Raw genomic sequence first — 14,344 nt, forward strand, 5'->3', positions numbered from 1 at the left:
GTAAGGTGGTGCTGTGCGGGCAGCAGTCCGCGGGTGTGCCAGCGGGTGGGGGCTGTGTTATTGATGTTGGTGTGTGTCCCTGTGTGTGTGTGTATACAGGGAGATGGGGAAGAGCTGTAAGGTGGTGCTGTGCGGGCAGCAGTCCGCGGGTGTGCCAGCGGGTGGAGGCTGTGTTATTGATGTTGGTGTATGTCCCTGTGTGTGTGTATACAGGGAGATGGGGAAGAGCTGTAAGGTGGTGCTGTGCGGGCAGCAGTCCGCGGGTGTGCCAGCGGGTGGGGGCTGTGTTATTGATGTTGGTGTGTCCCCCTGTGTGTGTGTGTATACAGGGAGATGGGGAAGAGCTGTAAGGTGGTGCTGTGCGGGCAGCAGTCCGTGGGTAAGACCGCCATCCTGGAGCAGCTGCTGTACGGGAACCACGTGGTCGGTGAGTAACAGGCGCAGTCGCGGCTGCATACCCGGATTTGCCGGATTTATAGGGCGACCCCGGGAATAAGGTGACGCTCTAATTTTAGAAGCAGTTGGAAAGAAAACGGTTCTCTCTCTTTCTCCCTGATCTCTCTCTCTTATATTCCTCTTCCTGATCTCTCTCTCTGATCTGCATCTCCCTTTTCTCTGATCTCTCTCCTCCCTCTCTCTGATCTCTCTCTCTCTGATCTGCATCTCCCTTTTCTCTGATCTCTCTCTCTGATCTCTCCTCCCACTCTCTGATCTCTCTCTCTCCCTCTCCCTGATCTCCCTCTCCCTCGTCTCCCTCTCTCTCCCTCTCTCTGATCTCTCTCCCCCTCTCTCTGATCTCTCTCTCTCTCTGATCTCTCTCCCTCTCTCTGATCTCTCTCCCTCTCTCTGATCTCTCTCTCTCTCTCTGATCTCTCTCTCTCTGATCTCTCTCCCTCTCTCTGATCTCTCTCTCTCTCTGATCTCTCTCCCTCTCTCTGATCTCTCTCTCCCTCTCTCTGATCTCCCTCTCTCTGATCTCTCCCTGATTTCCCTCTCTCTGATCTCTCCCTCTGATCTCTCTCTCTCTCTGATCTCTCACCCTCTCTCTGATCTCCCTCTCCCCTGATCTCCCTCTCTCTCTCAGCTCCGTCTCTCTGATCTTCTCTCCCTCTCTGATCTCCTTCTCTGATCTCCCTCTCTCTCTCTGATCTCCCTCTCTCTCTCTGATCTCCCTCTCTCTCTCTGATCTCCCTCTCTATCTGATATCCCTCTCTCTCTCTGATCTCTCTCCCTCTCTCTGATCTCTCTCTCTCTCTGATCTCTCTCCCTCTCTCTGATATCTCTCCCTCTCTCTGATCTCCCATCTCTGTCTCTCTGATCTCCCTCTCCCTCTCTCTGATCTCCCTATCTCTCTCTGATCTCTCTCCCTGCTCTCCCTCTCTCTGATCTCCCTCTCTCTCTGATCTCTCTTTCCCTGCTCTCCCTCTCTCTGATCTCTCTCGCTCTCTCCCTCTCTCTGATCTCTCTCTCCCTCTCTCTCCCTCTCTCTGATCTCTCTCCCTGCTCTCCCTCCTCTCTGATCTCCCTCTCTCTCTGATCTCTCCCTGCTCTCCCTCTCTCTGATCTCTCTCCCTCATCTCCCTCTCCCTGATCTCTCTCTCTCTCTCTCTCTCTCTCTCTCTCTGATCTCCCTCTCTCCCTCTCTCTCATCTCCCTCCCTCTCATCTCCGTCTCTCTGATCTCCCTCTCTCTCTCTCTGATCTCTCTCTCCCTGCTCTCCCTCTCTCTGATGTCCCTCTCTCTGATCTCCCTCCCTCTGATCTCCCTCTCTATCTCTCTCTGATCTCTCTCTCCCTGCTCTCCCTCTCTCTGTTCTCCCTCTCTCTCATCTCCGTCTCTCTGATCTCCCTCTCTGATCTCTCTCCCTCTCTCTGATCTCCCTCTCTCTGATCTCCCCTCTCTCTCTGATCTCCCTCTCTGATTTCCCTCTCTCTGATCTCTCTCCCTCCTCTCCCCCTCTCTCATCTCCCTCTCGGGTCGTGCAGCGCCCAAAAGGTTTAAATGAAGAGGATTAAACACTTTCCGGCTGGGTTTAGTACTAAGCTGTAATACCCCCAACGCTGTTGGACGACTCTTTACAGCCAATTTGAAGTCAACTGGCTGTAAGGAGTCTTCGGGCGCCGAACGGTGTCCCTTTGGTAGAAGACGTCTCGGTCAACGAGGGACGCCTGTGTCTGCCTCTCTCTCGCACACAGGCTCGGACACGATTGGAGACCCAGGAGGACATCTACATCGGCTCCGTCGAGACAGACCGGGGCGTGCGGGAGCAGGTCCGCTTCTACGACACGCGAGGCCTGAGGGACGGCTCCGAGCTCCCCAAACACTGCTTCTCCCGGGACGGACGGCTACGTGCTGGTCTACAGCGTGGACAGCAAGGACTCCTTCAAGCGAGTGGAGGCCCTCAAGAAGGAGATAGACAAGTGCAAGGACAAGAAGGAGGTACTGTCCTGGTGGCGAGCGCTCGGTTGCAAGACGAGGCCGTGGTCTACTTCATGCTGGGAACCTGAAGTAGTAGCCCAGTGGTAATGCCACGGCCGTGGAGTGGATCCCAGTGTAACCTCTCCCTACCACCTTGGGAAAGTCTCTGTGTCCCCCTGTGCCACGGGCACCAAAATGAGGTGGTTAGCTCTTTGGAACGGGGAACGGCAAAGTTCTACGTGGGGTGTCCTCCTTCTTGGAAAGTGTAGTGGATCCATGGAGCAGGCTCCCAGCGTCGGTGGTGAACCCCTGTAACGGTTGTATATGCACACCTCGAATGGTTTTGGGGTAAGAACGGAGCCTTTGAAGTGGGAGAGTCCCAGTGTCCTCTCTCCTGGTGACCTTGAGCAAGTCTCCTAAATTAAACTCTTAAGCTCTCCAGGGGCCCGGGACAGAGGCGAACACAGAAACATGATATAGCCTACGTGAAGGGTTCCCCCTTCTCTCTCTCTCATCTCTTTCTCCAGGTTACCATCGTTGTTTTGGGGAACAAGTGTGACCTGCAGGAGCAGCGGCGGGTGGACCCCGATTCCGCCCAGCAGTGGGCCAAGGGCGAGAAGGTGAGGCTGTGGGAGGTGTCGGTGAGCGAGCGGCGCAGCCTGATCGAGCCGTTCATCTTCCTGGCCAGCAAGATGACGCAGCCGCAGAACAAGTCGGCGTTCCCGCTGAGCCGGCGCAACAAGGGGAGCGGCTCTCTGGACAGTTAGGCCCGAGCCCCCCCCCCCACATCTCCTCGCTACGGGTGAATGCCACGTTAGGGATTGGACAAGTTCTAGGACCCCCTGCTGTAAGGAGAGGTGTGATAACATCACAGCACTCACCCACACAACACCTTCTGGCTTCTCCTCCCTTCCGCCTATGGGAAGCAGGTGGATATCACACGGAGGGTTTAGCAGTACGTTCCTTGTTACAGGGAGGCTCAGTGACAACCCAGCTTCAAGCACTCACCCACACAACACCTTCTGGCTTCTCCTCCCTTCCGCCTATGGGAAGCAGGTGGATATCACACGGAGGGTTTAGCAGTACGTTCCTTGTTACAGGGAGGCTCAGTGACAACCCAGCTTCAAGCACTCACCCACACAACACCTTCTGGCTTCTCCTCCCTTCCGCCTATGGGAAGCAGGTGGATATCACACGGAGGGTTTAGCAGTACGTTCCTTGTTACAGGGAGGCTCAGTGACAACCCAGCTTCAAGCACTCACCCACACAACACCTTCTGGCTTCTCCTCCCTTCCGCCTATGGGAAGCAGGTGGATATCACACGGCGGGTTTAGCAGTACGTTCCTTGTTACAGGGAGGCTCAGTGACAACCCAGCTTCAAGCACTCACCCACACAACACCTTCTGGCTTCTCCTCCCTTCCGCCTATGGGAAGCAGGTGGATATCACACGGAGGGTTTAGCAGTACGTTCCTTGTTACAGGGAGGCTCAGTGACAACCCAGCTTCAAGCACACACCCACACAACACCTTCTGGCTTCTCCTCCCTTCCGCCTATGGGAAGCAGGTGGATATCACACGGAGGGTTTAGCAGTACGTTCCTTGTTACAGGGAGGCTCAGTGACAACCCAGCTTCAAGCACTCACCCACACAACACCTTCTGGCTTCTCCTCCCTTCCGCCTATGGGAAGCAGGTGGATATCACACGGAGGGTTTAGCAGTATGTTCCTTGTTACAGGGAGGCTCAGTGACAACCCAGCTTCAAGCACACACCCACACAACACCTTCTGGCTTCTCCTTCCTTCCGCCTATGGGAAGCAGGTGGATATCACACAGAGGGTTTAGCAGTACGTTCCTTGTTACAGGGAGGCTCAGTGACAACCCAGCTTCAAGCACTCACCCACACAACACCTTCTGGCTTCTCCTCCCTTCCGCCTATGGGAAGCAGGTGGATATCACACGGAGGGTTTAGCAGTATGTTCCTTGTTACAGGGAGGCTCAGTGACAACCCAGCTTCAAGCACACACCCACACAACACCTTCTGGCTTCTCCTCCCTTCCGCCTATGGGAAGCAGGTGGATATCACACAGAGGGTTTAGCAGTACGTTCCTTGTTACAGGGAGGCTCAGTGACAACCCAGCTTCAAGCACTCACCCACACAACACCTTCTGGCTTCTCCATTGTACAAGGTGCAGGTGGCTGGCATGTTGATAAATGAACATTTTTTAGGGTCCTGCTTTCGCACCAATTACAAATAAAACCCCAGCGGTGTGAGCGCAGTCACACGTCTCAGCCAGGTCTGCCGCCCTGCCCTTCCCCATTATCTCTTAGGATACAGTGGCTCTGCTATAGCCAGGGATTCTGGGTAATGACATGCAAATGACGGTCTTCGACATTTGGCCGTAGGCCTTTTATCGCGGCGGCGAAATTTCCCGCCAGCGTTTATCCGCTCTCACCACGCCGACGGACGCTTCGCCGCGAAGGTAGGCCCCTAACCCTTACCCTAAAAAACCCTAATCTTAACCCCCTAATACTGACGCTACCCCCTTACCCTAATAACCTAACCTTTTACCCTAATCGCCTACCCTAGAAACCTTAATCTCTTTCCCTACAAATCTTTTCCCCTTACCCTAATCCTTTTACCCTACTCCCCTACGCTAAAAATCATAACCCTTTACCCTAATCCCCTACCCTAAAAACCATAATCTCTTTTCCCCTTACCCTAATCCTTTTACCCTACTCCCCTACGCTAAAAATCATAACCCCTTACCCTAATCCCTTATCTTAAAAACCATAATCTCTTTCCCCCTTACCCTAATCCTTTTTTTTTTCCAACTTATATTTTTTTATTGTTTTGTTCAGTACATAATATGCATACAGTAAAAAGGTTTATAAGAACAAGTATCAGCTTACTGCATGTGACATTCAACTTTGTAATTGGGTAGAGGGTTTTGGACATACGGGGTAGACGGACAGACAGACAGGGGGGGGGGACTCCGGCCAGGAGTCGGAGGGGAGAGACAGACAAAAAGAGGGGGAGAAGAAGAGAAAGAGGGAGGGGGGGGGGAGTTCGGGGGGTCTCCTTCCATGATTCCGCCTCTGCCTCTCTCATGCTGGTTTTCTGCGTCTGAGGACTTTGTGCATACCCCGTAGGACCTCTAACTTTTGACTAGTTTGTCTCTCTCATTTTCTTTTGGGTCCCACTTGGGGCCGGCGGGGTTTTGGAGTGTGGGGGGGGGGGGGGGCGGGGAGGGGGCGCTGCGTGCGTCTAAGTGTGGTACGGGTTCTACCGTTGAGCACTTCCTCACGGGAGAACGCATTTGTCTCTATCACAGCCATATTGAGGTCCTCTCCACTCCCTGGATTTCTTTCTGGGCTAACCATGGTGCCCAGACTTTTTCAAAATTTTCGCTAGTGTCATTTACCAAGCTTGTCAGCATTTCCATCTGGCATACCGTCCAAATTCTATGTCTAATATTTGGGATTGAGGGAATTATGTTCTGTTTCCAGCGTGCTGCAGTCTCCCCCCTCATCGCCATAGCAAAGTGAGCTATCAACTTATTTTCTCCTTTAGTGAACCCGACTGCTGGTCTGTTCAGGAGGAACAGCCATGGATCTAATGGGACGGGTTTACCTGTGATAATGTTCAACCAGTCTTTAATTGAGTCCCAGACTGGGACGATTTTGGGGCAGGACCACAGCATGTGCAACAAGTCTGCCTGCTGTCCACATTGTCGTGGACACAATGGGGAGTAACTGGGCAGAAATTTAGCTAATTTTGTGGGAGTGTGATACCAGCGCATCATTACCTTATATGCGTTCTCCCTTAAGGTCGTGCACATTGAACTTTTGGAGGTTGCCGTCACAATCTTTGTCCAGTCCTCTACCTCCAACTCCTCTCCTAGGTCTGTTTCCCATTGGGTCATATATCTGGTTTTGTCCTTTACTGTCGTGCTAGAACCGGTCACTTCTTTATACATCTGCGATGTGAGTCTCACCGTGGATGTCCCTGATCGACAGAGCTTTTCGAAATTTGTCATAGGGGATTTTGGCTGCACTTTTTGATAGAACGCCCTGATCTGGAGGTACCTAAAGAGCTCGGCATTGGGGATATGGAAGTCTGATTTGACTATTTCGAAGATTTTTATTCCTTGTCTTCCCTCCAGATCAATCAATCGCTTTATGTTATTTTGTTTCCAGATAGAGAATTCTGTGCTGGACTGGCCCGGAGCAAAGAGGGGGTTATTCCAAATTGGTGTCATGCCCGATGCCCTGCTGGGTCAGGCCATATTTGAGCCTTGTGCTTTCCCAGATTAATAGCGAGTTGGTCATTGAGGATAGCGGCAGTTTGGTGCTATTGCGCACCTTCTTAGGGTACCAAATCAGGTGCTCTAGTTCCAATGGGGAGCATGCCTCTTGTTCCAACGCGACCCACCTTTTAGAGTCGGGGTTAGTGTGCCATTGCACAATTTGACATAATTGGGCCGCTCGATAGTATGACAACAAACAAGGTACCGCTAGCCCTCCCGCCCCCGTTTGTGTGCGCATTATCTGTTTGCTCACTCTCGCCTTTTTGCCTCCCCAGATAAACTTATCTATCTCAGTTTGGAGGGAGAGAGTTTCCTTCAAATTTAACGGCACTGGGAGTGTTTGAAAGAGATACAAGAGGCGAGGGAGCAAGTTCATTTTTACGCAGTGGATTTTGCCAATCCATGAGATTTTATTTTTGGCCCACCTATGGAGATCCTCTCTCAGGGTCCGTATCAGCCGCGGGTAGTTAGCTTGGCCAATTGTATTATATGTCCGCGTGATATTGACCCCCAAATATTTAATTTGCTGTTTTTGCCAGCGGAAATTGAAGTTAAGGGCAATTAGTTTTTCTACGTGTTTAGGGAGGTTTATGTTAATAGCCTCCGATTTGCTCTGATTGATTTTGAACCCGGAGACCCTATTGAAACGTCCCAGCAGATCGAGCAGGTTTGGCAAAGAGGTGAGGGGCCTGGATATTGTCAGGAATACATCATCCGCATAGAGTGCCACTTTATGCGTCTGGTTTCCGATGGCAATACCTGAGATGTCTTTACTATCCCGTATCTGAGCCGCCAGCGGCTCCATACACAATGCAAAGAGGAGGGGGGAGAGCGGGCATCCCTGTCGCGTACCACTCTTAATTTGGAAGGGTTCCGAAGCGAATCCCTGGTGGGTAACCCTAGCTGACGGGGTCGAATATAGTGCAAATATAGCTTTTGTTAATTTGTCACCCATTCCGAACGCTCCAAGCGTGGCTTCCAAGTATGGCCAGTCTATCCTGTCAAACGCTTTTTCCGCATCCAGACTGAGCGCCATAACTGGTATGTCTTTATGATTGGCTATTTCTATCAGATCAATAATCCGTCGGGTATTATCTGAAGCTTGCCGACCCTGGATAAACCCGACTTGATCTGGGTGCACCAGTCTGGGTAGGATAAGACTCAATCTATTGGCCAACAATTTAGAGTAAATTTTGATGTCCGAATTAATTAGGGATATAGGTCTATAACTTTTACAGTCCTGTGGGTCTTTCCCTGTCTTGTGTATTACTGAGATGGACGCTTGGAGCATTTGGCTAGGGAATGGGGAGCCGTTCAGCACTTGGTTGAACATACGGAGTAGATAAGGGGCTAGTTGTTTTCTAAAATTTTTGTAGTAAAGGTTCGAGTACCCGTCGGGGCCCGGGGCTTTAGAGGGTTTCAGGTTTTTCATAACCTCCGATATTTCCTCCATTGTAAAATCTCTGCCCATCACCTCTCTGTCCACCCCGCTCAAGCAGGGTATATTTGAGCTATCCAGAAAATTCACCAGGGCCTCCTTGTTCGCTGGAGATCTAGCTACTTTGTCTCCGTCGTATAGTTTTGCGTAGAAGTCTTTGAATTCCCTTACAATTTGTTTGGGGTTGGCGGTAAGTTCCCCTGATTCTCGCCGTAACGCTTGAATATTATAATTGCGTGTTTTGGAATTAATCATATTGGCTAGTAAGGTATCTGGTTTGTTTGCCTTCTCGAAGAATCTTCTCTTTGACCAACTTAACGCTTTCTCAGCCTGGGAAGTGAGCAGAAGGTTTAGTTTAATCTGGGTGTCCTTTATTTGTTGCAGGGTCGCTGCATTGGATAACCTTCTATGTTGTTCCCAGTGCTGCTTTAGCTCTGCTTGCACCTTAATAATTTTTGCGTTGCGCTCTTTTTTCTTTCGGGCTCCCATACTAATCAAAACCCCCCTCAGTGTTGCTTTATGTGCCTCCCAGAGGGTTATATGTGAGTCAACGCTGTCTTTATTCTCCCTGAAGAAGTATTTAATCTCCTCCTTGATCTTTCTCTCAAGGTCTGGGATCTTTAGAAGGGAGTCATTTAGTTTCCAGTTTGCTCTTGGCCTTTCCAGCCCTATCTGCGCGCTCCTTAGCTCGATCGGTGCATGGTCCGACCATGAAATATCATGGCTCCCCGTATGGGTGACCGCGGAGACCAGTCTACTAGACACAAAGAAGTAATCGATTCTACTAAATGAGTCGTGTGGGTGTGAGTAGAAGGTGTAAAGTTTTTCTAGCGGGTGGGTTTCTCGCCATGCGTCCACTAGCTGGAGGTCTTTTAATTCTTGCTCTAGCGCGGAAGATCTGGGATTGGCTTTGTGTTTGTGAGGCCTTGAGCGATCCAGAGTTATGTTCATAGCCACGTTGAAGTCCCCTCCTAGGATTAAGGCTCCTTCATTGAATTTTTTTATGACGCCGAATGTCTTCTTAAAGAATTCTGCCTCATGGGTATTAGGGGCATACAGCGTGGCTATTGTTATGGGTACTGCATTTATGGATCCTACGAGCATCAGAAACCTGCCCTCTCGGTCCTTCTTTACTTTATTTACTATTAGGCCTACCCTATTATGAACTAGGATTGCTACACCCCGCTTCTTTTCTAGGGCGGAGGATAGGAATACTTGGTTATATTGTTTATCGAAGTATTTGGGAGCGCTAGTGGTACTGAAATGCGTTTCCTGGAGAAGGATGAAATCTGCTCCCTTTTTTTTGTAATCAGTAAGAGCTATCCTTCGTTTGCATGGGGAGTTTAGTCCCTTAGTATTGTGGGATATAAATGTTAGAGGCATGTTGGTGCGGGGTACTGACCTTGTATTCTTAGTGTTGCTCTTGGGTGTATCGAACCGCTATGGTGCTGCTTCTGTACCTCTGCAGTACTCAGCTCTGTGCGGGGCTTCGGCGGTGGACCACTTGTGAAGGAGACAGTGTGGGGGAGGGTAGACACAATAGGTACGTGGGATACATGAGGGAAGAAAAAGAACACATATAAAACACATATCAACTTGGGAGAGTGGTCAGCGGCATAGTACCACTTTCTCTCCCTTGCCTGTGGGTCGGTGGGTCTCTGGAGCACGCCCTCCATCTCCTTCTTTCTCCAGAGGGCCGTGTCACCCCACCTCTTCCCCAGGGCTTCCTCAGGTTCTAGGGCAGCTGCCCCAGCCCGAGGGTAGACACACACGGCGACTATAGGACCGCCGTCCCAGCCGTCTAAATATCAACTTTATTAGTCCTAACTTGGATCTCGTTAAAGTTCGCATGTGAGATAGTCTGCGTAAAACCTCTAATGTGAGAACAAACCCAAAACTGACCATGTAATCATAACTTTCCACAACTTGACCCCTTTCCTCTATATTTGTGACGCCCCTCATATTACTGCTGTGCATTACCTTTCTTGTTTCTCATATTACCTGCTGAGCTGAAGCTATCTGCTACATCCTGTAGGTATAATCCCTTCCCTTTTAGTTCGAAGCTTTAATTTAGTTCAAATTAGCTGCTCTTAGCTTAATTGCCCCCCAGAGGTATCTGTCCGTCTGGACCTATCTCTGAACCTCCCCATCTCCCCTCTCGTGCCTATGTTGTCGCTCCCTTTGCAGGTTTCTACATTGGCATCTCCACTTCCTAACTTACAGGTATTCCGTTGTTGTCTGTTGCTTCTGTGTGCCCTCTAACTTTTACCTCCCTCCCCTCCTGCTCCCTCCCCCCTCCTCCTCCTCCCCTCAGCAGGCTCCTTCCACTTTCTGCTGCCCTCTGCTCTAGCTCCCTGCTTTACCTTGCGGGGCCCTGTATCTTAATCCCCCTGCGCCGCTCTGTTAGTGTGTGTTGTGCTACTGTTGTCCACAATCTCCCTTCGGTGCCTTGTGATGCTGGATTGCTGGGCCGCTTCCGGGATCCTGTTCTTGCTCCCGCCTCTTCCGGTTTGGTACGACCGCCGCCATCTTAGATGTGGCGCCTCGATCGCGTACCTCTCGCGTGAGGCGCTGCCTCCTTCCTGCTGACGTCATCTGCTGCCGCCCCTTCTCAGTTGGGCTCCGGAGCTGGTCCAAGATGGCCGCTATTCCTCTTCTGCTGCCGTCGGGGGTACAGGCAAGTGGTGCAGTGATGCTGTGGGAGATCAGGACCTTGTCTCTGCTGGGTTGCGATGCGAATGCCGTGGGGGGGGGGGGGGTGCGCAGCCATGAGAGGGCTCCTGGTGGGGTTTTCGTGGGCATCTTTGGCTAACTAAGAGGTAGGGTCAACTGTAACTGTGGAGGAACATTAATTCTTTATTTGGCCATTTACCGTGGGCTGCGGGCTTGGTTGTTTTTGTTGGTTCTTCCTGCTTCCCGCCATGTTGGATCTGGGGCTGCTCTGTTTCCCGCCACTTCCTCCGTGATTTTATCTTGCAAGCCCAGTTTTGTAAGAAAGGCTCCTCCATCCTCAGCTTTCTTTATTGTGGTGGATGCCCCATTTCTGGACACCAGGAGCCCGAAAGGGAAGATCCAGCGGTATTTAACCCCTTCGTCCCTGAGGATCCTGGTGATTGGGGTAAGTTGCTTTCTTTTCAGCAACGTGGTGGGGGAAATGTCCTGGAAAACTTGGATCTTGTGTGACTCAAAGGACGGGTTATTGCGGGTCAGCTGGGCAAACAGTTCTTTTATTCTGAAGAAATGGAAGCGGGCGATGATATCCCGCGGGGGGTCTCCCGGTTGTGGCCTGGATCTCAGGGCCCTGTGGCAGCGATCCAGGTGCAGCTCCTGGGACGTTTTGTCCGGCATCAGCTGGGTCAGCCACCGGGCCATGAAATCTTCTGGGTCGGTCTCCTCTTCTGGGACCCCCCGTATCCTCATATTATTTCTTCTCTACCGATTTTCGGAGTCTTCCTGCTTATCTAGAATGTCCTGGATAGTGTCCTTTACTTGGGCCAATTGTTTATCTGTTCTATGGAGTGCTTTCACCGTAGTGTCCAGTTTCCTTTCCAAGGAGTCAGTTCTGGACCCTATACTGCTTATGTCTGCTCTTAGGGACGCCACCTCGGCTTGCAGGCATCTCTTAATGTCCGCGCAGAATTCCTGCATGTCGCGTCTCCGCATAATTCTGTTGCCGTTATCATTCTCCCCCTCTCCCTCCGAGTCGGAGCCGCTTAGCGGGAGGCCCTCTTGGCTGCGGACGCGTGGCTGATCCCCCTTGCTATAATAGTCCGTCATCACTGTGGAGGGGCGTTTTGATCTTGTTCCCTTTGACATCTTGGGGGTATCAGCGGGCTATGTGGGCAATTTTCTTTAGATTTGGTGAGGTTTTAGCGCATTTATTGATTTTTTAGTGCCGGCTGGGAGCGGAGCTGAATGTTCAAGCAGCCATTCAGTCCGCAGTCGCGCATGCGCATTCACCCTAATCCTTTTACCCTGCTCCCCTATGCTAAAAAATCTTAATCCATTACTCTAATCCCCTACCCTAAAAACCATAATCTCTTTCCCTACAAATCTTTCCCCCTTACCCTATCTTTCCCCCTTGCCCTATCTTTTCCCTTTGCCCTATCTTTTCCCCTTGCCCTATCTTTTCCCCTTACCCTATCTTTTCCCCTGCCTTGCCCTATCTTTTCCCCTTGCCCTATCTTTTCCCCTTACCCTATCTTTTCCCCTTACCATATCTTTTCCCCATACCTTATCTTTTCCCCTGCCTTACCCTATCTTTTCCCCTGCCTTACCCTATCTTTTCCCCCTGCCCTATCTTTTCCCTTTGCCCTATCTTTTCCCCCGCCTTGCCCTATCTTTTCCCCCGCCTTGCCCTATCTTTTCCCCCGCCTTGCCCTATCTTTTCCCCTTACCATATCTTTTCCCCATACCTTATCTTTTCCCCTGCCTTGCCCTATCTTTTCCCCTGCCTTACCCTATCTTTTCCCCCTGCCCTATCTTTTCCCCTTACCCTATCTTTCCCCCGTACCCTATCTTTCCCCCGTACCCTATCTTTTCCCCTTACCCTATCTTTTCCCCTTACCATATCTTTTCCCCATACCTTATCTTTTCCCCTGCCTTACCCTATCTTTTCCCCTGCCTTACCCTATCTTTTCCCCCTGCCCTATCTTTCCCCCTGTACCCTATCTTTTCCCCTTACCCTATCTTTTCCCCTTACCATATCTTTTCCCCATACCTTATCTTTTCCCCTGCCTTACCCTATCTTTCCCCCTTGCCCTATCTTTTCCCTTTGCCCTATCTTTTCCCCTTGCCCTATCTTTTCCCCTTACCCTATCTTTTCCCCTGCCTTATCCTATCTTTTCCCCTGCCTTACCCTATCTTTTCCCCTTACCATATCTTTTCCCCTTACCATATCTTTTCCCCATACCTTATCTTTTCCCCTTACCCTATCTTTTCCCCTGCCTTACCCTATCTTTTCCCCCTGCCCTATCTTTTCCCCTTACCCTATCTTTTCCCCTTACCCTATCTTTTCCCCTGCCTTACCCTATCTTTTCCCCTTACCATATCTTTTCCCCATACCTTATCTTTTCCCCTTACCCTATCTTTTCCCCTGCCTTACCCTATCTTTTCCCCTTACCCTATCTTTTCCCCTGCCTTACCCTATCTTTCCCCCGTACCCTATCTTTTCCCCATACCTTATCTTTTCCCCTGCCTTACCCTATCTTTTCCCCTGCCTTACCCTATCTTTTCCCATTACCCTATCTTTTCCCCGTACCCTATCTTTTCCCCATACCCTATCTTTCCCCCTTATCCTATCTTTTCCCCTTACCCTATCTTTTCCCCTGCCTTACCCTATTTTTTCCCCTGCCTTACCCTATCTTTTCCCCTGACTTACCCTATCTTTTCCCCTGCCTTGCCCCATCTTTTCCCCTGCCTTGCCCTATCTTTTCCCCTTACCCTATCTTTTCCCCTGCCTTGCCCCATCTTTTCCCCTGCCTTGCCCCATCTTTTCCCCTGCCTTACCCTATCTTTTCCCCTTACCCTATCTTTTCCCCTGCCTTACCCTATCTTTTCCCCTGCCTTATCCTATCTTTTCCCCTTGCCCTATCTTTTCCCCTTGCCCTATCTTTTCCCCTTACCCTATCTTTTCCCCTTACCCTATCTTTTCCCATTGCCCTATCTTTTCCCCTTGCCCTATCTTTTGCCCTTACCCTATCTTTTGCCCTTACCCTATCTTTTCCCCTTGCCCTATCTTTTCCCCTTGCCCTATCTTTTCCCCTTACCCTATCTTTTCCCCTTGCCCTATCTTTTCCCCTTGCCCTATCTTTTCCCCTTACCCTATCTTTTCCCCTTGAACTATCTTTTCCCCTGCCTTACCCTATCTTTTCCCCTGCCTTACCCTATCTTTTCCCCTTGCCCTATCTTTTCCCCTTGCCCTATCTTTTCCCTTTGCCCTATCTTTTCCCCTTGCCCTATCTTTTCCCCTTACCCTATCTTTTCCCCTTGCCCTATCTTTTCCCCTGCCTTGCCCTATCTTTTCCCCTGCCTTGCCCTATCTTTTCCCCTGCCTTGCCCTATCTTTTCCCCTGCCTTACCCTATCTTTTCCCCTTGCCCTATCTTTTCCCCTGCCTTACCCTATCTTTTCCCCTTGCCCTATCTTTTCCCCTGCCTTACCCTATCTTTTCCCCTGCCTTA

The 14,344-nt window shown here is 50.7% G+C and overlaps 1 protein-coding gene across 1 annotated transcript; it reads left to right on the top strand.

Annotated features, from left to right (window-relative positions):
* Positions 1–250: 250 nt before the first annotated feature.
* Positions 251–4,914, top strand: NKIRAS2 (NFKB inhibitor interacting Ras like 2). The gene is given in 5 exon segments (XM_075580221.1): positions 251–427; positions 2,196–2,206; positions 2,208–2,333; positions 2,335–2,439; positions 2,946–4,914. Coding segments are annotated over 5 exon segments (576 nt in total). The 5' UTR covers positions 251–333; the 3' UTR covers positions 3,186–4,914.
* The last annotated feature ends 9,430 nt before the right edge of the window (positions 4,915–14,344 follow it).

This window comes from Ascaphus truei, chromosome 23 (genome assembly GCF_040206685.1).
Source record: "Ascaphus truei isolate aAscTru1 chromosome 23, aAscTru1.hap1, whole genome shotgun sequence".
In the NCBI taxonomy this organism is placed as follows: domain Eukaryota; kingdom Metazoa; phylum Chordata; class Amphibia; order Anura; family Ascaphidae; genus Ascaphus; species Ascaphus truei.